This window comes from Pituophis catenifer, unplaced genomic scaffold (genome assembly GCF_029215685.1).
Source record: "Pituophis catenifer annectens isolate HBS135680 unplaced genomic scaffold, rPitCat1.0.hap2 SCAF_16, whole genome shotgun sequence".
Classification (NCBI taxonomy): domain Eukaryota; kingdom Metazoa; phylum Chordata; class Lepidosauria; order Squamata; family Colubridae; genus Pituophis; species Pituophis catenifer.
Window position 1 is genome coordinate 18,789,464 of NW_027256896.1, and position 21,711 is coordinate 18,811,174.

At 43.9% G+C, this 21,711-nt stretch overlaps 1 protein-coding gene across 1 annotated transcript; it reads left to right on the top strand.

Moving 5' to 3' along the window:
• Window positions 1–1,176: 1,176 nt before the first annotated feature.
• On the top strand, window positions 1,177–20,916 carry LOC139325094 (cytochrome P450 3A9-like). Its single transcript, XM_070954821.1, has 13 exons — window positions 1,177–1,368; window positions 6,474–6,567; window positions 6,695–6,747; window positions 9,535–9,634; window positions 9,967–10,080; window positions 11,936–12,024; window positions 13,768–13,916; window positions 15,483–15,610; window positions 16,255–16,363; window positions 17,531–17,691; window positions 18,186–18,412; window positions 19,363–19,525; window positions 20,155–20,916. The coding sequence occupies exons 1-13, from the start codon at window positions 1,298–1,300 to the stop codon at window positions 20,227–20,229; spliced, it is 1,533 nt and encodes a 510-aa protein (XP_070810922.1). The 5' UTR covers window positions 1,177–1,297; the 3' UTR covers window positions 20,230–20,916.
• The last annotated feature ends 795 nt before the right edge of the window (window positions 20,917–21,711 follow it).

Below are 21,711 nucleotides of genomic sequence, written 5' to 3' on the forward strand. Positions count from 1 at the left end.
TCTTCTTTCAACTCCTCCTTGTCTTCCAATCTGCAAACCCCACTCTCTTCTAGCCCTGATGATGTTCCCTAATTGGACTATGAAACATCTACAAGAAAACAACTGAGCTTAGAGAGCACCAAGAACCCCCACAGTCCTCCTCTTCTCTTTCTTGCCATCCTCTTCTTCCTCTTCCTCCTCAACTCTGCAAGTCCTACTTCTTCCAGCACTGTTGATGTTCCCTACTTGGGCCATGAAACATCTACAAGAAAACAACCAAACTTAGAGAGCACCAAGGACTCCACGGTCCTCCTCCCATTCTCCTCCTCCTCTTCTTCCTCTTCCTCCTCAACTCTGCAAACTCCACTTCTTCCAGCACTGATGATGTTCCCTACTTGGGCTATGAAACGGTTGCAAGAAAACCAGAGAGTACCAAGGACCCCACAGTTCAATCCTGAGCTACATAAGCAGAATGGTCTCCTTTCTAGGGGTGCCTTCCTACCCGAACAACTTCTTTTTAAGCACTTTGTGAAAACTTATCTTTCCATGTTGCCTTTGGGAATTTCTTGGGAAGCTCAGGACTTTGGGTTATAGGCAGGGAAGTTGAAAATTCAGGGCAGAAGAATGCAATGGGAGCTCAACACCCACAAAGCTACGCGTAACATTGATGTGGTCACTATTGGTGACCCCAACTTGAGAACGTCTCACCTTCCTCTAACATCAGAAGAAGTGGAGATGTTTTGAAGTTGGACTTGACTTGGGTTGGCTTGTTTGCTCTATGGATTCATCGCAACTCGCTTTGAGTCTATAGATATAAGAAATGATACACAAATATTTTAGTCCATGAATCAACAATCTTGCTTCACATTCTGCTAAAGCCACGTTGTGGTCCTCAAAACCGCAAAGATGCGGGCTCCCGATGGTGGTACAGCTGAAGTCAGCCATGATGACTTAACAAAACACACACTGATATGTGTTTGTGTATTTTGTTAAGGGAAGTAATACTTTCGAAGTACATTATGTTCTTGCTTAACAAAGCTGGTCTGAATTGCTCTTTCATAATAAAGCAAGCAAGTTCATATGACTTCACAGCCTATTATGTGTCAGTAGGAGGAGCACCAGCTCTCCTCCTCTTTTGCAAATAAATATAACAGTAAGTCGCATCAGGACAGATTCACTTCTCCAGGCATAGCAAGGCTGACAAAGGATAACCAAGAAATTGGGAGAAGAAAGTTGTCCCAGAATTGTCTGCTCAAGGACAGAATTCTAGCTGAAGCTCATAGAAGAATCACCCGGCCAGAAGATCCAAGAACTCACGATGGATCTTCTTCCTACCTTATCCATGGAGACATGGTTCATGGTGGTGCTTTTGATGGGACTTATTCTGCTGTAAGTATTCTACGTTGGCTTTCCACCTTTCCCTTCCTTTTCGTTCTTTTTCCTCGTTGCTCTGAAAAAACAAGAAAAGGGTAGCTCTTAGTTTTCAACATCGATAAGAGAATATTTGTAGCTTGAGGTTGAACTGTGGAGTCCTTGGTGCTCTCTGAGCTGGGTGGTGTTCTTACAGATGTCTCGTAAGCCATGTAGACAACATCATCAGTGCTCAAAGAGAGTTGGGTATGTTGTCTGAGCAAAGTTCTAGCACTGATGATGTTAACCTTTCTGGGTAACGGAATGTCTGCAAGGAAATAACCAAGCTCAGAAACCACCAAGGACCCCATAAATTTTAACATAACAGGGTGAATGGGTGTGACCAGTCTACAAAGAGTAAAATCACCCAGCACCCGGTTTTTTATTCATTGATGGGCAGCTAGAAATCCCAGTCCAGATTGTGATAATGGAGCAAGTCTGACCTTCTATCCAGAATGTTTTAATTGAACATAGTCATTAAGAGATGCATCTTCAGAACTTGAAGCTCCCAGTTCAAATCTTGTTCCTGCACCATTAATTCTCGGGATGGGTTTTATCTAAGTCACTTTCTCTGACTCATATCAGGGTGAACAATATTTCTCACCTTGACATGCAGGAAAGCAAAAGAATATTGGCAAAAGATCCAGGTGTGGCTGGAAAAAAGTGATGGGACAAAGATTGGCATTTAAACCAGAACTATTTCTATTAGGAATCATAACAGAAGGTTATGGTAAAGGATCAAAGTATTTAATATTACATATCATCATGGCAGCGAGAATGGAATATGCCCAACAATGGAAGAATGAGAATATACCTGTACCTCTAGAAAGGGAGATAATAAAGAAAATATTAGAGTGTGCAGAATGTGATAGATTGACGCTAGAACTAAAAAATAAAGGAGAGACAGAAAAAGTACGAGAGTTGGAATAGATTTTAACAATGGTGGGATTTGAGAAATAGAAGTCGGAACAGGAAATAACTAGGATGGGCAGACTGAAAGATGATGTAATATATGTAAACATAAGTGTATATAATTAGCAATGTATGCTGAGTAGATATTTATGTTACTGTCAGCCCCTCAGCGCTGGCATAGAGAGGAGAGATAAGAGATAAGCTCTGAACTTTTGCCTGCTAAATCCCTTTGAAGCTCGGTCGTCGTGGAAATGAGGAGAGGGGAGACATATATATATATATATATATTTCTCACCTTGAGAATAAGGTTAGAAACTGGATTAACGGAGTTCCCCAGGCTGTTTTCAAAGAAAACCCTACTTAGAGCAAATCACAGGATCCCAAAGCTGAATGAGATATTTCTAAACATCGATGATAAGATATTTCAATTACTTACATAATATCTCGCCCAGGCTTGTAAAAGGAAGCTGGTGAATCATTTACCAGGATAAATATCAATAAATCTCAAGTTATTTTTAGAAGCTGAAAAAGGGTGGCTAGGTGCAGGAAATTTCAGTGGGTGGCACTTAATTGCAACAAACACCAACCTCTTCTCCTCCTACGTTGACAACCATGAGTAGCTACACCTGGAAGTTGAGTCATGGCAACTGGATTTCTTGCCTTGTCCTGTTAGTTCGAAACGTTTTGCTGATTCTCCCAAGAGCTTCTTTAGTCTGAGCAAGGAGATTGGGGGGACCCCATATATGTTTTCGAGGGGGATTTGATTTCTTGCCTATCCCTGAATGAGACCATCCTGGAGGACATACATGAGGTTTTCCTCATCAATTTGCTCAGACGGAAGAAGCTGCTTGGATAAGCAGCGAAACGTTTCAAATGAAGAGGAAAAGAACAGAGGTCCAGTTGCTGTAACTCAACTTCCAAACAACTCTGCCTGGGTAACTGAGAATCTTCATCAGTGTGAGAAGTTGTCTTTGTTTGCACCTTGCTGTTCTTAAACAGAAAACACTAGCACTGATAATGTTACCTAGTTGGGTCATGGAACATCTGCAAGAAAACAAGCAAGCTCAGAAAGCACCAAGGACCCCACAGTCTTCTTCCCTCCTCCTCCTCCTCCTCCTCCTCCTCCTCCTCCTCCTCCTCCTCCTCCTCCTCCTCCTCCCTCTCACACACCCCACTCAGTTCTAGCTCTGATGATGTTACTTAGATGGGTCATGAAACGTTTGCAAGAAAACAACCCAGCTCAGAGAGCACCAAGGACCCCACAGTCGTCGTCGTCCTCCTCCTCCTCCTCTTCCTCCTTCTCCTCCTCCTCGCTCTCATATACTCCACTCTGTTCTAGCACTGATGATGTTACCTAATTGGGTCATGAAACGTCTGCAAGAAAACAATAAACCTCAGAAAGCACCAAGGTCCTCACAGTTCTTCTTCTTCCTCTTCCTCTTCCTCTTCCTCTTCCTCTTCCTCTTCCTCCTCCTCCTCCTCCTCCTCCCTCTCACACACCCCACTCAGTTCTAGCTCTGATGATGTTACTTAGATGGGTCATGAAACGTTTGCAAGAAAACAACCCAGCTCAGAGAGCACCAAGGACCCCACAGTCGTCGTCGTCGTCCTCCTCCTCCTCCTTCTCTTCCTCCTCCTCCTCCTCCTCGCTCTCATATACTCCACTCTGTTCTAGCACTGATGATGTTACCTAATTGGGTCATGAAACGTCTGCAAGAAAACAATAAACCTCAGAAAGCACCAAGGTCCTCACAGTTCTTCTTCTTCTTCTTCTTCTTCTTCTTCTTCTTCTTCTTCTTCTTCTTCTTCTTCTTCTTCTTCTTCTTCTTCTTCTTCTTCTTCTTCTTCTTCTTCTTCTTCTTCTTCTTCTCCTCCTCCTCCTCCCTCCTCCCTCTCACATACCCCACTCCCTTCTAGCACTGATGATGTCAGAAGCGTCTGCAAGAAAACAAGCAAGCTCAGAGAGCACCAAGGACCCCTCATGTCAAATATTCCCCTTTATCAGTTAAACAGAAAAGTGAAATGGGTTTGAGGTGTTGCCTCTCATTTCATGTTCAAAACTGCAAATCTTTGGAAGGTAATTATTTCAAGAAGACAGATAGTTCTCTGCTGATGTGATCCAAATCAATAAAACACAGTTTCTGATACAGTGGTACCTTGGTATTCATCGTTAATTGGTTCTGGGAGGCGTGATGAATGTCAAAAACGATGAGCACCAAACATTTTTTCCCCCATAAGGAATAATGTCGTGAGCCACAAGGCAGCCGACACCAATAATTCTAGCTTGTGTTTTGAGTACTAAACAAATGATGAGTATTGGGACCAAATTTCCACGTCAAAAATTGTTGAATACCGAATTCGACGAATTTCAAAGCAGTTGAGTACCATTGTATGTTCAATGTCCCCCGTGTGTTTTACACCACGTCATGAAGAGGTTATCCAGGTGAAATTGAAGAAGGGTGCACGGTGTCCTTCCCTTTGAACTCTGGAATAAAAGGAAGAATTCAACTGAGCAGGTTTCCACTTACCTGCAGCAGGTTGAGAATGAAAATGGCTTCTCCGTTGATTAACACCAATCTCTCCAAATCACTTAACTAAGCAGTCATTTTATTATTCGAGAGGCTTGTTGGTCATGATGAGGTTGAGTCTTCTAATCATCTTTATCAGGCATGATTGCGTTCTCCCTTCGGCAATTATATCCTGGCTGACACCATGCTTGGAAAAAAAAAAAAAAACCATGAGGATCCATCGAGATGGGGAAGAGAGAGGGGGGAAGAGGATGGGAGAGGGAGAGGGGGAGAGAGAGAGAGTAAAGAAGAGGGAGAGGGGGAGAGAGAGGGAGAGAGAGAGGGAGAAAGAGTAAGGAAGAGGGAGAGAGAGGGAGAGAGGGAGAAAGAGAGAGGGGAGAGAGAGAGTAAGGGAGAGAGAGAGGGAGAGAGAGGGGGGAGAGAGGGAGAGGGAGGGAGGGAGAGAGAGGGGGAGGGAGAGGAAGGGAGAGGAAGAGAGAGTGAGAAAGAGAGAACAGGAGAGAGAGAGGGGGGAGAGAGAGAGAGAGAGAGGGAGAGAGAGAGTAAGGGAGAAGGAGAGAGGTGGGGAGAGAGAGAGAGAGAGAGAGAGAAATTTGCAGTTGGACATCTGACTTTGCTTCCTCTATTATGGTTAGAAAGAACAGGTCCCACAGCTTTGTCCTGAGATATTGCATTGACCCTTTATCGCCAGTGAATCTATCAAATTCTATCTAATATTGTACGGTTCCACAGTTCGGACTTGGCAGGTTTTATGAATTCAGTCCTTGTAGTTAGTGAGTAAGTGATTTCTTTTTTTTTTTAAGAAGAGAATATTTGAAGTTCGGGGTTAAAGGGTGGGGTCCTTGGTGATCTCTGTGCTTGGTGGTTTTCTTTGCAGATGTTTCGTGACCCAACTAGGGAACATCATCAGTGCTAGAAGGGAATGGGGTTGACAGGGCAAGCCACTAGAACGTAAAATGAGAGCACGCCCCTCTCCCTTCTAGCACTGATGATGTTACCTAGTTGGGTTGTGAAAGGTCTGCAAGAGAACCATCAAGTTCAGAGAGCACCAAGGACCCCAACAGTCCTCCTCCTCCTCCTCCTCCTCGTCCTCCTCGTCCTCCTCCTCCTCGTCCTCCTCGTCCTCCTCCTCCTCCTCTTCTTTTCTTCCTCCTCTCCTCCTTCTCTTCCTCCCCTTCTCTTCCTAACCTTTTCCTCCGTTCTCCTCCTTTTCCCTTTCCTCCTCCTCCTCCTCCTCCTCCTCCTCCTCCTCCTCCTCCTCCTCCTCCTCCTCCTCCTCCTCCTCCTCCTCCTTTTTTTCCTCCTCTCCTCCTTCTCTTCCTTCCCTTCTCTTCCTAACCTTTTCCTCCGTTCTCCTCCTTTTCCCTTTCCTCCTCCTCCTCCTCCTCCTCCTCCTCCTCCTCCTCCTCCTCCTCCTCCTCCTCCTCCTCCTCCTCCTCCTCCTCCTCTCCCCCCTCTTCTGTCTAGCACTGATGATATTACCTTGTGTGGTAATGAAATGTCTGCAAAAAAAACAACCCAGCTCAGAGAGCACCAAGAACCTCAGAGTGATTGTTTTAAAAACTTCAGCCACCTGAGTAAGATTTACTGAATAATACACAGTTCAGCAAACATCTCTTGGGTCACATTTCTTTCTCTTTCCAGATATGGAGTTTGGCCATTTCGAATTCTCAGCAAAGTGGGGATTTCTGGTCCAACCTTATTGCCGTTCTTTGGGACACTCTTGAATTACCGCAAAGTGAGTATTGATAGAGGGCCAACTCAACCTTTAGATCAGGGGTGGGGAAGGGTGGTCCTTTTACGACTGGTGGACTTCAACTCCCAAAATCCATTGTTTCTAAGCCTTTAAACTTTCCCTCCCCCAGGGATTTATAAAATTCGACAGTGAATGCTACAAGAAATATGGAAAGATCTGGAGGTGAGCACTCTATTTATTACAAGTTTCTAGTTCTCAGCTCAGATCTACAGAGACTAGGGGTGGATTCAAAGAGAAAGGATTCAAGAAAGAAAGAAAGAAAAAGAAGAAAGAAGGAGGGAGGGAGAGAGAGAAGGAAAGGAAGGAAGGAAGGAGGAGAGAGAAAGAAGGAGGAGAGAGAAGGAAGGCACAAAAGGGAGAGAAGTAGGAAGGGAAGGAAGAGAAGAAGGAAGGAAGGAAGACTGAAAAACAGAAAGAAAGAAAGAAAGAGAAAGAAAGAAGAAAGGAGGAAAGGAGGGAAGGAAGGAAGGAAGGAAGGAAGGAAGGAAGGAAGACAGAAGGACAGAAAAGAAGGAAGGAAGGAGGGAGGGAGAGAAGGAAAGGAAGGAAGGAAGGAGGAGAGAGAAAGAAGGAGGAGAGAGAAGGACGGCAAAAAGGGAGAGAAGTAGGAAGAGAAGAAGGAAGGAAGGAAGACTGAAAAACAGAAAGAAAGAGAAAGAAAGAAAGAAGAAAGGAGGGAAGGAGGGAAGGAGGGAAGGAAGGAAGACAGAAGGACAGAAAAGAAGGAAGGAAGGAGGGAGGGAGAGAGAGAAGGAAAGGAAGGAAGGAAGGAAGGAGGAGAGAAAGAAGGAGGAGAGAGAAGGAAGGCAAAAAGGGAGAGAAGTAGGAAGGGAAGGGAAGAGAAGAAGGAAGGAAGGAAGGAAGGAAGACTGAAAAACAGAAAGAAAGAAAGAAAGAGAAAGAAAGAAAGAAGAAAGGAGGAAAGGAGGGAAGGAAGGAAAGAAGACAGAAGGACAGAAAAGAAGGAAGGAAGGAGGGAGGGAGGGAGAGAAGGAAAGGACAGAAAAGGAAAGGAAAGGGAAGGAAAGGAAAGGAAAGGAAAGGAAAGGAAAGGAAAGGAAAGGAAGAAACAAATCAATAAAAATAAAAACCAACCAATCCTGAATATTCATCAGTAGGTTCGATGACTCTGCTTCTCACTGGCTTGATAAAATATTTATTTAAACAGGTTGCAGTTTATAGTCCCAAGTGAAGTTAAAGCATTTCTTTATTATGCATATATTTTTACAAGGTTATAGAAATGCCTGCGAAGTTCTAGCCATCCAAGGGTCTTTGGCTCTCTCTTTTCATAGCTACCACGGCTGTCCCAAATTATAGAATTAACCAGAAATCCAGATGTTCCTCTCTTCTCTTTGGAGCTCTGGTGGGTATTTTCCACGGCTCCTTTCTGACGTCTTTTAAAGCCATCCATCCCCTCACAGATCTATCGGGGGGGGGGGGGGAAGCTGGACTGGTTGTACAATAGCTACACAATGGTTTTTTGTCGATAAGCTCCCGGCCAGGAAGATGCTTTGTTGCTGGTGCGACAACAAAGCAAATAGTTGCCCTTTTCAAATATGATTTTTTCTGGGAGATTATCCGCTTGGCTGTGAAAGGCGCAGAGAAACCTCTTCTTCCTAGAAAGTAAGCAGATCTAAGCACAGACTGTAAACAGCTTTCTCTGGCGTGAAAAGTTAAGAGGGAGGGCAGGAAGGCTCGCGAAATAATCTCTGGCAGGAATTTCCGGTGGGCCCGTCTCTATTTTCATTCGTGAGAAAGAACAAAACAGCAAGAGTTCTGTTCTTGAAGGGTCTAGAAGGGACCTTGGAGGTCTTCTAGTCCAACCCCCTGCTCCAGCAGGAGACCCTATACCATTTCAGACAAAATTGTTTTCCAATCTCTTCTCGAAAACCTCCAGTGATGGAGCATTCACAACTTCTGGAGGCCAGTTGTTCCACTGATTGATTGTCCTCCCTGTCAGGAAATTTCCCCTTAGTTCTGAGTTGCTTCTCTCCTTGATTAATTTCCACCCATCGCTTCTTGTCCTGCCTTCAGGTGCTTTGGAGAATAGCTTGACTCCCTCTTCTTTGGGGCAACCCCTGAGATATTGGAAGACTGCTATCATGTCTCCCCTAGTCCTTCTCTTCATTAAACTAGACATACCCAGTTCCTGCAACTGTTCTTCCTATGTTTTAGCCTCCAGTCCCTCAATCATCTTGCTTGCATTGGAGGTTGTGTAACCCATTAGTAAATGTAAAAATGTCGTTTGAGTCAAATGTTTTCCTGATTATGTCATGGACATATTCATCCATGGTGTCTTGACAACAGGAAGTAAGTGGTTTGCCTTTGCCTTTGGCCAGAATGTTGTCATCTTCTCTGTCTAGGTTGCAACTACACAACTTCATGACCCAATTTAGCTTTTCAACATGACCTGAGGTTGACTTGATTCCTCTGTGGGATCTCAGTTAGGTTAAGTCTACTGAGAGTTGGGCAACTGAATGGAGTATTGATACAAGTGGCTGTCTTTAGGGAAGAAAAATTATTTCCATCAACTCCATCATCTAGAAAAGTGTAGCTGAGAACCCATCAGCAACTAGGAACTCTTCTGATTGCTCGAGTTTTCTTGAACATACAACCATCGGTCATTCCATTTTAGATACTCCATGAAGACTACCATGACAATAAGTCTGCCCCAACTCAGGATGCTTCAGCAATACCAGTCTACACATCCTATCCTCCACAGAAATGATGGATGGGGATGATGGAAGATCTAGTCAACAACCAGGGCAGGGGCCAAGTTGAAAAGGCTATGCTATAAGCTCAGAGAAGAGAGTCCAAGTAGAAAAGGCTACACTGTAAGCTCAGAGAATGAATATATATATATATATATATATATATATATATATATATATATATATATATATATATATGCTTATGGCATCTCTTTGTGCTTCTTCCTTTTGAATGCAGAATTTATGATGGCCGTCAGCCTATTATTGCTGTATTGGATCCTGCAATTATCAAGACTGTCCTAGTGAAAGAATGCTACACTACTTTTACCAACCGGCGAGTAAGTCTCTTGCTTCTTGAACCATCAGATAGCAAAATATATGGCTATATGTTAAATCAGAAGATAAGAAGAGGAAATTTGGGGGGGGGGTTCTCTATCATATTCTGAAACATGCAAAATTGAGTCTGGGTTGAGATTTTTGCTTAGATCAGTTTTAAATTGGGCCACTGTTGGGAGCAGGTGGTAGATGCCTTCACCTCCCCAAAATAGGGGTGAATTTATCACCTAACCATCGTGGTATCCGGTGATGTTTTGCATCCCAAGAGTTTCTTCAGACACAGCTGAGTTTTTGAAATCTGAACATTGTGTAATGTTTTCTTCCTTATCTCTAGGCTTTCCCTGCCCCAGACATCTTAAAAAATGCAGTCTCTATGTCCCAAGACGAACAGTGGAAGAGGATTCGCACTGTGCTCTCCCCCACCTTCACCAGCGGGAAGCTGAAGGAGGTAACAAGAAAAAAAAAAACACCTTAAAAGAACGGAGAACTTTCTCTATTCCGTTTCTCAACTTCTTTCTTCAAAGAGGTTGTTTCCTCTAAGCTTCATTTCATGCCCCAAAGCTAGAGCTGAATTTTGGAAGGAAGGAAGGGAGGGAGGGAGGGAGGGAGGGAGGGAGAGAAGGAGGGAGGGAGGGAGGAGTAGAGAGAAGGAAGAAAAGGTGGGAGGGAGGGAGGGAGGAGTAGAGAGAAGGAAGAAAAGGTAGGAAGGAAGGAAGGAAGGGAGGGAGGGAGGGAGGGAGGGAAGGAGGGAGGGAGGGAGGAGTAGAGAGAAGGAAGAAAAGGTGGGAGGGAGGGAGGGAGGAGTAGAGAGAAGGAAGAAAAGGTGGGAGGGAGGGAGGGAGGAGTAGAGAGAAGGAAGAAAAGGTGGGAGGGAGGGAGGGAGGGAGGAGTAGAGAGAAGGAAGAAAAGGTAGGAAGGAAGGAAGGAAGGAAGGAAGGAAGGAAGGAAGGAAGGAAGGAAGGAAGGAAGGAAGGAAGGAAGCTACATATGAAAGAAGAAGGAAGGGGTAGAGAAAAGGAAGAAAGGGTGGGAGGGAGGGAGGGAGGGAGGAAGGAAACAGCTATTAAACAAAAACTTGAAGGAGGTTTTGCCATCTCTTCCTACTATGTACTTCTTTCAGGTTATGTAGTGTTGTCACAATAACAATCCCTCTTCTGTTCCATCCATGACCAATGTACAAAATCTGAGGAACGCATGTTCTAAAATGTTCTTTTCATACCCAATGGTACAACAATTGATTGTGAAATCAACAGCAGGAGAAGGTTTCCTCTTAAGAGCTCCTAGTTTCTCTCTAGGGAGAGGGGATAAGGTGACCAGCGATCCTCAAAATATTGTCCCCTTTTACATTACCAAGATAATGGTAATGAGAAGAAAGGAAATTTCAGAAGCTAAGACGTGATCTTTTCTTAGATGTTCTGCTTTTAGGAAGACGGAGTAGAGCTGGTTCCCATCTTTTATCCCAATTGGGAGTATTGGAAAGTGTGTCCCACACCTGTCATAGGAAGAGCAATCCCTACATTGCTTATTTAGGGGACATGTCTTTTTCCTTCTTTCTCTAACCATCTGATGACCTTACAGGGCAATCCTAGACTTGCTTAGGAGTATGAAGAACGGTTGCAGGATTTGGGTTTGGCTAGTCTAGAGAAAAGAAGGAGTACGGGAGACAGGTTTGCAGTCTTCCAAGATTTGAAGGGTTGCCCCAAAGAGGAGGGGGTCAACTTGTTCTCCAAAGCACCTGAAAGCAAGATTAGAGACAATGGATGGAAATTCATCAAGGAGAGAAACAACCTGGAATTAAGGAGAAACTTCCTAATAGTGAGGACAATTAACCAGTGGAACAGCTTGCCACCAGAAGTTGTAGGTGCTCCATCACTGGAGGATTTTAAGAAGAGACTGGACAGTCACTTGTCTGAAATGATATAGATAGGATCTCCTGCTTGAGTAGGGGCTGGACTAGAAGATCTCCAAGATCCCTTCCAGGTCTATTTGGATTGAGTAAATAAAGACTGTGAGGGCCATATAACTCAAATTTAGTTCTACATACAGTCCTAACAGATCTCCAAAGAACATCGATCCTGGACCAGATTAGCTGCTCTGTCCATTTCAGCCCTAAAATGCGCCACAGAGAAAGAACAATAAATTTTGAGGAACCCATCAATCAAACTTAAGAAAGACTGCCATTATCTGCATCACAGTTGAATGTGTAATTATTTATGAATCAGCCACTGGCTTTGCTGGAACGCACCAGCCACTAAGAAAGGGAACTGCCTATCAATGTTTAAAACTGTGGTTTTGTTTTTCAGATGTTTCCCATCATTAAACACTACGGGGAGATTTTAATTCAAAACATTCAGAAGAAAATGGAAAACGATGAGCCCATAGATGTGAAAGAGTAAGTTCTTCGGAGCAGGAAGACTATCCAGGGCTGTCACAAATGGGGAGGGGGGAGGAAGACGGCCTTAGTAATGCCACGTTTGAAACACCGCTTCTCGTTTCCCGACTGCTACCCGGAGTAAAATGTGACTTTCGTTGAAAATGTGTACCGTCGCGATACATTTCACGGGCTTGGGACAAATCTGGACAAAAATGCATCTGTGGATGAAAACAATGCAGGAAAAAGGCATTATATTAATGGAGTTTGTTTGCAAATGCTAAGTATATTTGTACTAGAGAAAACTGCAAATTAAAATCCAGGGATTTGAAGAACTCGAGGAATTGTGCAGCAAAATAGAGACATTTTAGTATCCCTCTCTCTCTCTTATCTGTGTATCTCTATCTGTCTGTCTGTCTGTCTATCTCCATCCATACCTACCTACCTATTATCTATCTATCTATCTATCTATCTATCTATCTATCTATCTATCTATCTATCTATCTCTGTCTATCTATATCTATCTATCTCTATCTATCTATCTATCTATCTATCTATCTATCTATCTATCTATCTATCTCTGTCTATCTATATCTATCTCTATCTATCTATCTATCTATCTATCTATCTATCTATCTATCTATCTATCTTCTACCTACCTACCTACCTATCATCTATCTATCTCCATCCATGTCTGTCTGTCTCTCCATCTATACCTACCTACTTACCTACCTATCTCTCTCTGTCTCTCATCTATCTATCTATCTATCTATCTATCTATCTATCTATCTATCTACCTACCTACCTACCTATCACCTATCTATCTATGTCCATCCATGTCCATCTATCTCCATCCATACCTACCTACTTACCTACTTCCCTACGTACCTACCTACTTACCTACCTATCTCTCTCTCTCTCATCTATCTATCTATCTATCTATCTATCTATCTATCTATCTATCTACCTACCTACCTACCTACCTTCCTATCACCTATCTATCTATGTCCATCCATGTCCGTCTGTCTATCTCCATCCATACCTATCTACTTACCTACCTACCTACCTACTTACCTACCTATCTCTCTCTCTCCTATCTATCTATCTATCTATCTATCTATCTATCTATCTATCTACCTATCACCTATCTATCTCCATCCATGTCTGTCTGTCTATCTCCATCCATACCTACCTACTTACCTACTTACCTACCTACCTACTTACCTATATCTATCTATCTATCTATCTATCTATCTATCTATCTATCTATCTATCTATCTATCTATCTATCTATCTATCTCATCGCTCATCTATATATATCATCTCTCATCTGTCTCATCCAGCCATCCTTCCATCCATCCATCCTTCCAATCTCTCTCTCTCTCCCACCCTCTCTCTCTCTCTGACATGAGAGCCATCAAGCCAATTGCAGCCTACAAAATATTAAACTAACTGCAACAGGCCTTGGATGTCGAATGTCTCAATTCAATTCTGGGTCAGGCTACAATCCAGGACCCTGGAAAGCTGCTGCTGGTGACATCAGGCCTACGTTCTTCAACTTGACGTGCTCCAGATGTGTGGGGGATTTCCAGAGCCAAAACTGATGTTTAACAAACCGGCCCCATCAGGAAGCTGGGGTTTTTTTTGTGTTGGCTATACGTGTTTTGATGTATCTTCTGTCAGGCCATTATAGCCATTTCCTAAATCTTTGTCACCGAAACCCCTGCAGTTTGGATCATCTGTTGCTCTCCTTTTTCTTCTTAGCGTCTTCGGGGCCTACAGCATGGATGTGGTCACCAGCACTTCCTTCGGGATAGACATCAACTCCATGAACAATCCCAAGGATCCTTTCGTCAAGCAGATCAAGAAGCTCACCAAGTTCAGTTCTTTCGATCCACGGATCATTCTTGCATGTAAGTTCTGCTTTCTGGAATCCGGCGAAGTCTTCCCTAACTCGCCCAGAGAAATTTTGCCTCTCCGGTTCATCGTTTCATTCTGTTGGTAGGATCTTCTGCTGCATTTGAGATTGGAGATGGGAAACCTTTCTTCTCTGAAGAGGTGCTCCCTCTTGATTGCAATCTACTCACAGAAGATTGTGTGACTGAACCTGAGATTGCATGCATAGCCCAAAGGGTTAGACTGCAGGGAGTCCTCAAACTTTTTAAACTGGGGGCCAATTCACGGTCTCTCAGACTGTTTTGGGGGGGGCGAACCGGCTGGATGGGTGTGGCTAGGTGGTCATGTGACTGGGTGGCCATGGCCAATTTAGCAGTCCATTAAACAATACACACAAATTAAACTTCAATTTGTTTTTGTTTTTTTTAAAGCATAATTTTTATTAAAACAGTTTTGTTTTGTTTTTTTGAAATCAAAAAAAGATTCTTTTACAATTTTCTTCTTTTGAACAATTTCGCATCGGTAAACACTTCTTGCACATCCATTTTTTTCTCCCTGATTTCAATTTATCTTTTGTACATATAATTCTAATATTGATTTATTTACATATGTAGATATAGATAACAGTGTACACAATTTCATTCCTATGAAAACTTCAATTTGTTATGCTCCTGGGGGTGGAAATCAGGCTAGTGAAGGGATATGGCTGCCTTGGGTCTGTGTGAGGGACTTCTGTTTCTCTGTGTGTGTCTTTCTCTCTCCCTCTCCTTCTCTCTGGAGGCTGAGGAAGCCAAAAGTGGGCCCATTTTTGGCCTCCCAAGGCCTCCGGATGTCCTGTATGTGGCCTCCCCAGCCTCCAGTACCACTCTGCTGCCCCAAAATGGGCCCGTTTTTGACCTCTCGAGACCTCCGCACATCCCATTTTTGGCCGCCTCAGCTTCTAGAAGGCGGCTGGTGGCCGGTGGCCGGGGGGGCCATGTGAGTGGGACAGCCTTGTGGTCCCGCGTGGGCTGGATTAATGGCTTCGGCGGGCCATATCTGGCCCGTGGGCCGTAGTTTGAGGACCCCTAGGTTAGAGTTTTGGTGCGATGTAATTTCATTGTTCGATGGATGTTTCTAACCGAAGCCAAAATGGATGGAGCTCTTTTCGCCCGTTCGCCCACCTCCTCCTCTGTCACTGTTTCTGTTTCCCTTTTCCGATCAGTTTGGATTCATCTTTTACAGGGAGCTTTTTGAAAATGAAATTAAATCGAGCAGCAGGTATGAACCTAAGGTGGCAAGTTGCCTGCTCCCAATTAATGAGGGATAATGGCACTGCTTTGAGTTTCTCGTGCTGTGATACAAAGACAACCTTACACGGCATTTCTGTCGAAAAGGACGCATCTTTGCATAATCCAGAGGCTTCTTAATGCACCCGCCTGACGGCCATTGGCGTTTGCAGAGTGTGGCCTTTTGAATAAATCTTGTTAATGTTTATTCATTGCTCACCTTGGGTACTCGAAGGAAAGAAACACATGTATAATAAAATATTGTTTTCCTCCAGGGACATGGCGGTGTTTTTCACAAATGAATTTCTTTTTCAGTTACGTTCCCGGCACTCATGCCCATTTTCAATGCCTTGAACCTAACCGCTTTTTCATGGGAAGCTGTGAACTTCTTCACAAAATCTTTTTCAAAAATGAAGGAATCGCGACTGAAGGAAGGCCAAGGGGTAAGCACCAGTGGTGGGTTCCTCCCGGTTCGGCCCGGTTTGGCTGAACCGGTAACGGTCACCGTTCAGGAGCTGGGCCTTCCCTCCCCCCCGTGTTATTCTTACCTTTTATTTGGCCCCTCCCCCAATCTATTCGCTGCCTCCCAAGACCCAGCTGATCAACTAAAAGGAAAAAAAAACTGTTTAAACTCTTGCCGTGGGGCTTCAAAGGGCCGCCCTACAGCTGATCAGTGTTAAAAGGCAGTGTGGTGGTAGACCAGTGTGCTTGAAAAATAAATGGGTAGACCGGTGCCTCCAAAAACAAATGGGTAGACCAGTACAGCTCGGCAAGCAGTTAAATGCCTGGTAGACCAGTACCTCTGCTAAATCCTAAAGAATTGTCACATGACCATCAAACCACACCCACAAAATAAGCCACACCCATTTCTTTTTACAAATCTTCATTGTTTTTTTTCTTTCTTTCTCAACTTTGTGGTGCCTGCTTTGGGCCTGGTGCCCTAAGCACGTGCTTAGTCTGCTTAATGGTTAATATACCACTGGCTACCCATATTTTTGTTCCTGTCTTCGTTCCCTTAATGCTTAGTGACACCCAAGTTGCATGCTTGATTTGTCTGTTTTCATGGGTCCATTCATTTGATTCACAGAGCCGGGTGGATTTCCTCCAGATGATGATTGACTCCCAAAACAACAAGAAGGACTCTGTAAACAATGGCAAAAACTCTACAAGCAATGGACTGAATCACTCATATAAAGGTAATACTGCCCCGTTTCCCGTTTAAGGTAAAGGTTCCCCTTGCACATACGTGCTAGTCGTTCCCAACTCTAGGGGGAGGTGCTCATCTCCGTTTCAAAGCCGAAAAGCGAGCGCTGTCCAAAGACGTCTCCATGGTCATGTGGCCGGCATGACTCACCGCCAAAGGTGCACGGAACGCTCTTCCCTTCCCACCAAAGGTGGTCCCTGTTTTTCTACTTGCATTTTTTAACCTGCTTTCGAACTGCTAGGTTGGCAGAAGCTGGGACAAGTCACGGGAGCTCACCCCATTACGCGGCACTAGGGATTCGAACTGACGAACTGCCGACCTTTCGATCGATAAGCACAGCGTCTTAGCCACTGAGCCACCGTGTCCCTACGTTTCCCGTTTAGCATTACACATTTTCTAAGTTTTGTGGTGCATTTCTATTGATGGATTGAGAAGTCCTAGCTAACCGACTTGTAATTTATGGTCGTAAACAGCCAAGAAATTTTAAGAGACTGAACAGCCACTTGGGGCTGGACTAGAAGACCTCCAAGGTCCCTTCCAAATCTGTTAAATATGCAATGAGGTTTCCTGGAAGGGATTTGCTTAACACCCACCATCTCAATTCTGTGGCCAACGTCCACAGAGTCCACATACTTGACTGATTATGTGTCATCAAGTCATTATCATCTTTTAGCAGCCCCATAGACAGATTTTCTCCATGATAACCCCATCGCTGAGGTAGATCACACGCTAATTTCCACAACTTAGCATCATATTTTAAAGAACCTTGGACTTACGGAGACCTGGCAAGATAAGACTTCCCCCCCCCCGCCAGTAGTTCTTGCAAGTCTCAATCAATGGGCCTCCAAAGTCTATCTTGAACTCGAGCGAGAAGTTCTTTTCCAAGAAACGGATGGTTCAAAGGACAAAAAAAAAAAAAAAAAAAGAGAAAACACAGCATATGTTTTTTTTTTCTTTCTTTCAAGCAAAGTCAGCATCAATCAACGTTGTTCTATGATACCTTAGGAAGTTTGACACCTTTTAGCTGTGTTTCGAAGTACATAAAACAATACGAGGCAAGGTCTATTATTATCCTTGGTACGAAGTCATAATGATTGCCCGCAGTAAATTTTCTGTACTGTATCACCCTATTTTTTTTTTATTTATTTCTATTTTGCAGGCCTGAGCGATAAAGAAATTCTAGCCCAGGCATTTATCTTCGTTTTTGCTGGATATGAACCCACCAGTAATTCCCTTGGTTACATGGCCTACAATTTAGCCACTCACCCAGATGTTCAGCAGAAGCTGCAAGAGGAAATAGATACTGTTCTACCCAATAAGGTAATAACAAGGGCGGGCTGATGGGGGTTCGGAAGAACCTCTAGCTAAGATTCTGTGCAGTTTGGAGAACCCCCAAATCCCACTCCTGGGTGGCCCCGCCCCACCCCGCCCATCCCTCCCCTCCCAGGAGTCCCCACACGGCCTGTTTTGGATGCAGATAAGTGCAGGGTGCGTGTGGAGGCTCAGGGAGGATGAAAAACGGGCCTACCGGAAGTTTGGGAAGGGCCTCCAGAGCCTGAGGAGGCTGTTTTCACCATCCTGGAGGCTCGAGGAAAGCCTCCGGAGCCCAGGAAGGGCAAAAACGCCCTCCCCCGTTATCCAACAGAGTCCAGAGTTTCTGTTAATGCAGAGTTGATTTCAGTGTTAGGAAACTCTGTTACCATATTTTGACCAACATTGAGTCAACGTGGAAATGGGCATCTTTGCTTCAATCTGGGAGAAGAAAGGTGGACCGGATACGAAAGAAAATTAATTATTTTAATTATCCCGCCAAGGCACCTGTTACCTATGACGCCATCATGCAACTGGAGTACCTTGACATGGTGCTGAACGAAACCCAAAGGATTTATCCTCTCGGAGGGCGTATTGAAAGAGTCTGCAAGACGGATGTTGAAATCAATGGGATGACGATTCCCAAAGGCACTGTGATTATGATCCCACCCCTCATTCTGCATCAGGTCCCAGAATACTGGCCAGAACCAGAAGAGTTCAGACCTGAGAGGTACAAACAAACCAGATGTTTGCATTTGTTGTTCTGACCTAGACCTCCCCAAACCACGAAGCAGATTCCTTGTCCCTTGTCCCGACTCTTTGTCACCTCTCGCCTGGACTACTGCAATGCTCTCTACATGGGGCTCCCCTTGAGGAGCACTCGGAAGCTCCAGCTGGTCCAGAATGCGGCCGCGCGGGTAATTATGGGGGCGACATGGCGCTCCCATGTGACACCTTGCCTGCGCGAGCTGCATTGGCTTCCGGTGGTCTTCCGGGTGTGCTTCAAGGTATTGGTTCTCACCTTTAAAGCGCTCCATGGCTTAGGGCCCGGTTATTTACGAGACCACCTTCTGCCACCGATAACCTCCCACCGGCCAATTCGCTCCCACAGAGAGGGCCTCCTCAGGGTGCCGTCGGTCAAGCAATGTCGACCGACGACCCCCAGAGGGAGAGCCTTCTCTGTGGGGGCACCCGCCCTCTGGAACGAGCTACCCCCAGGAATACGTCTGATCCCGGACCTCCATACCTTCCGTCGAGCTTTGAAGACCTTCCTATTTCAGCAAGCTGGGCTGGCTTAAAATTTTAATGGGTTATTTTAAGGGTAATGGGTTTTAATTTTTGGGGAAGCCAATTCGATTTAATTCTGTTTTTAAATTATTTTAAATTTTATATTGTATGTATTTTAATTTTGGCTGTTCACCGCCCTGAGTCCTTCGGGAGAAGGGTGGTATACAAATTTAAATAATAAATAAATAAATAAATAAACCTTTTTATTAAGTTACTGTGAATTCTGGACTGCTAAATTGGCCACGCCCACCTAGCCACGCCCACCCAGCTGCTCCGCCCCCTCCCAACAGTCTGAGGGACTGTGAATTGGCCTCCTGTTTAAAAAGTTTGAGGTCCCTTGTCCTAGCTCCTTCTTACAGCTCCTGACATTCTTTCCTTCCTCTGTTCACCCAGGTTCAGCAAAGAAAACAAAGAGAACATCGATCCCTACACATACCTTCCCTTCGGAGCTGGACCCCGGAATTGCCTCGGAATGAGATTTGCGTTGGTCACCATGAAAGTTGCTATTGCCGTCATTATGCAACACTTCTCCTTTAAAGTCTGCAAAGAAACACCGGTGAGAAAGATAGATTTGGATTTGATCTGTTAACGGAGTTGGAAGGGGCCTTGGAGGTCTTCTAGTCCAGGGGTCGGCAACCTTTTTTTTAAAATTTATTTTTAATTTGATTTATATGCTGCCCTTCTCCGGAGACTCAGGGCGGCTTACAATGCGCTCAGCAATAGCCTTCATCCTTTTGTATATTTATACAAAGTCAGCTTATTGCCCCCACAAACTGGGTCCTCATTTAACCTACCTTAGAAAGGATGGAAGGCTGAGTCAACCTTGAGCCTGGTAAGATTCGAACCTGCAGTAATTGCAGGCAGCTGGTCTTAATAACAGGGTGCTTTAGACCACTGTACTACCAAACCTGAAACACTCAAAGAGCCATTCGGACCCGTTTCCCACAGAAAAGAAAACACCGGGAGCCACAAAACCTTTTTGACATCTAAAATGAAAATAACACTGGATATATCATTTTTTTTTACCTTTATGCTATGCATAAAAAAACTATAGTGTGTTGCATTTATGAAATCAATGACCTGCTACGGAGAAAAACACATTTTTATTTCTGCATGCAACAAAAACATTTGGGTTGGGTTGTCCTGTTTGCTAACTTCTTTCTCCGTTCTTTCTCTCTCCTGCAGATTCCTCTGGTCATGAGCAACCAAGCATTCTTAGTTCCAGAGAAACCAATCGTTCTGAAGTTAGTCCCACGATAAGGCGGCCGAGACAATGAGGAATAAAACTTAGCGATGATGCTTGCGACATCCCTGCAGTGGATGCAACAATTTTGGACATCGTCATCTGTAGAACCTTGGAAGAAAACCATTAAAATAGTCACTAAATAGCTTTGGAGAGATGGACCCGTTTGCTTTAAGTAGCTCTTATAAGGTTGAAATCATAACATAGGTGGAGGAGATGTTAATATTTGTTGTCTTTACTGATGATGATGTATAACTTGATATTTTGAACATTTGTGACCTATAAATTAAGCCGGTGATGAATCTAGTTAGTAAAATCCAGACTGCATATGCACCAGAGTTGGATTGTCCTTATCACCATCAGAAATTTGGAACTTTTCATTAAGAAAAATCAATTGAATTTTTTCTCTCTGACATCTACTGATATCCATTAATAATATGTAAGGATGATCTCATCCAGCCTCGGAGAATCTGGAAACAGGGGGCTTTCATTAGAAGGAGTCTGTACCACTGATGAATTTTAATGGTGTTTTAACTAATTATTAAATGGCTTGCTTTGCATTTTGTTGTACTTTTGTATAATTAGCCATCCTTCCTCGCCTCCTCCAATACCTTTCAAATAGGTATTGAAAATACCTATTTTCAAAAACAAGCAAGCATGTAAAATATAGATGTACGAGATAAATAAAGATGTTTTTCCACTTTCTTTCACTGTCGTCATCTTCTTCTTGAGTTGCTTTAGTAGAAAGCTACGTTTTTACGGCGGGCAAAAGAAAGGTTGCCCCAAGGGAAAACTTTTGCTAGTACCCTTGGAAGAATTTGTATTCTCAGAAGTGGGTAATAAAGTAGAAGAGCCAATAATGCAGAATCCAGAACTCTTTCAGATTTACAGATTAACAGAGTTGGAAAAGGGACCTTATAGGTCATCTAGTCCAACCCCCCCCACCCCATTCAGCATGAGACCTTACATCATTTCTGATAAATGTGTTTCCTGGGGGAATTTGGGGAGTTGAAGGCCACACATCTTGAAGTTGCTGTGGTTGAGAAACACAGCTTTAGAACATCTGGGGAGGGTGAAGGTTTATGTCAGGTTTCGAGGTCGTCTCAAATAAATTGCATTTCAAACAAAGTCTTTGAAGAAAAACTCCTATTTATTAAGCACGACATTCTAATCCGACTCCATAGAAGCCAACACTGACTTCCAGACCCAAAACCCTCCCTTTCCGTTCTCCACTCCCCTGCACTCATTGGCCATCTTCCAAGTCATTCCACCCCTAATCTACTGCTCCAGCTCAAAGGAATTTCCCCCCTCCCATCCCATCTCCTAGGGGATATTATCTCCAGGGAAAATAAGTAGGTGAAAAGTCAAATGTTCCTTTCCAGACACCTCCGCTTCTCCTTCTTATGTCAGCACTAGAGTAAATGCAGCTTGAAGTGCTGACAGTTTATTTATTTATTTAATTATTATTTAAACTTGTATGCTGCCCTATCTCCGAAGGA

Bases quoted from the DNA above. Each gene is read 5' to 3' on its own strand.
- LOC139325094 (XM_070954821.1), top strand. From the start codon at position 1,298: ATGGATCTTCTTCCTACCTTATCCATGGAGACATGGTTCATGGTGGTG. The intron at 6,568-6,694 runs GTGAGTATTGAT...TCCCTCCCCCAG, and splicing joins CACTCTTGAATTACCGCAAA to GGATTTATAAAATTCGACAG. The intron at 16,364-17,530 runs GTAATACTGCCC...TCTATTTTGCAG, and splicing joins ACTGAATCACTCATATAAAG to GCCTGAGCGATAAAGAAATT.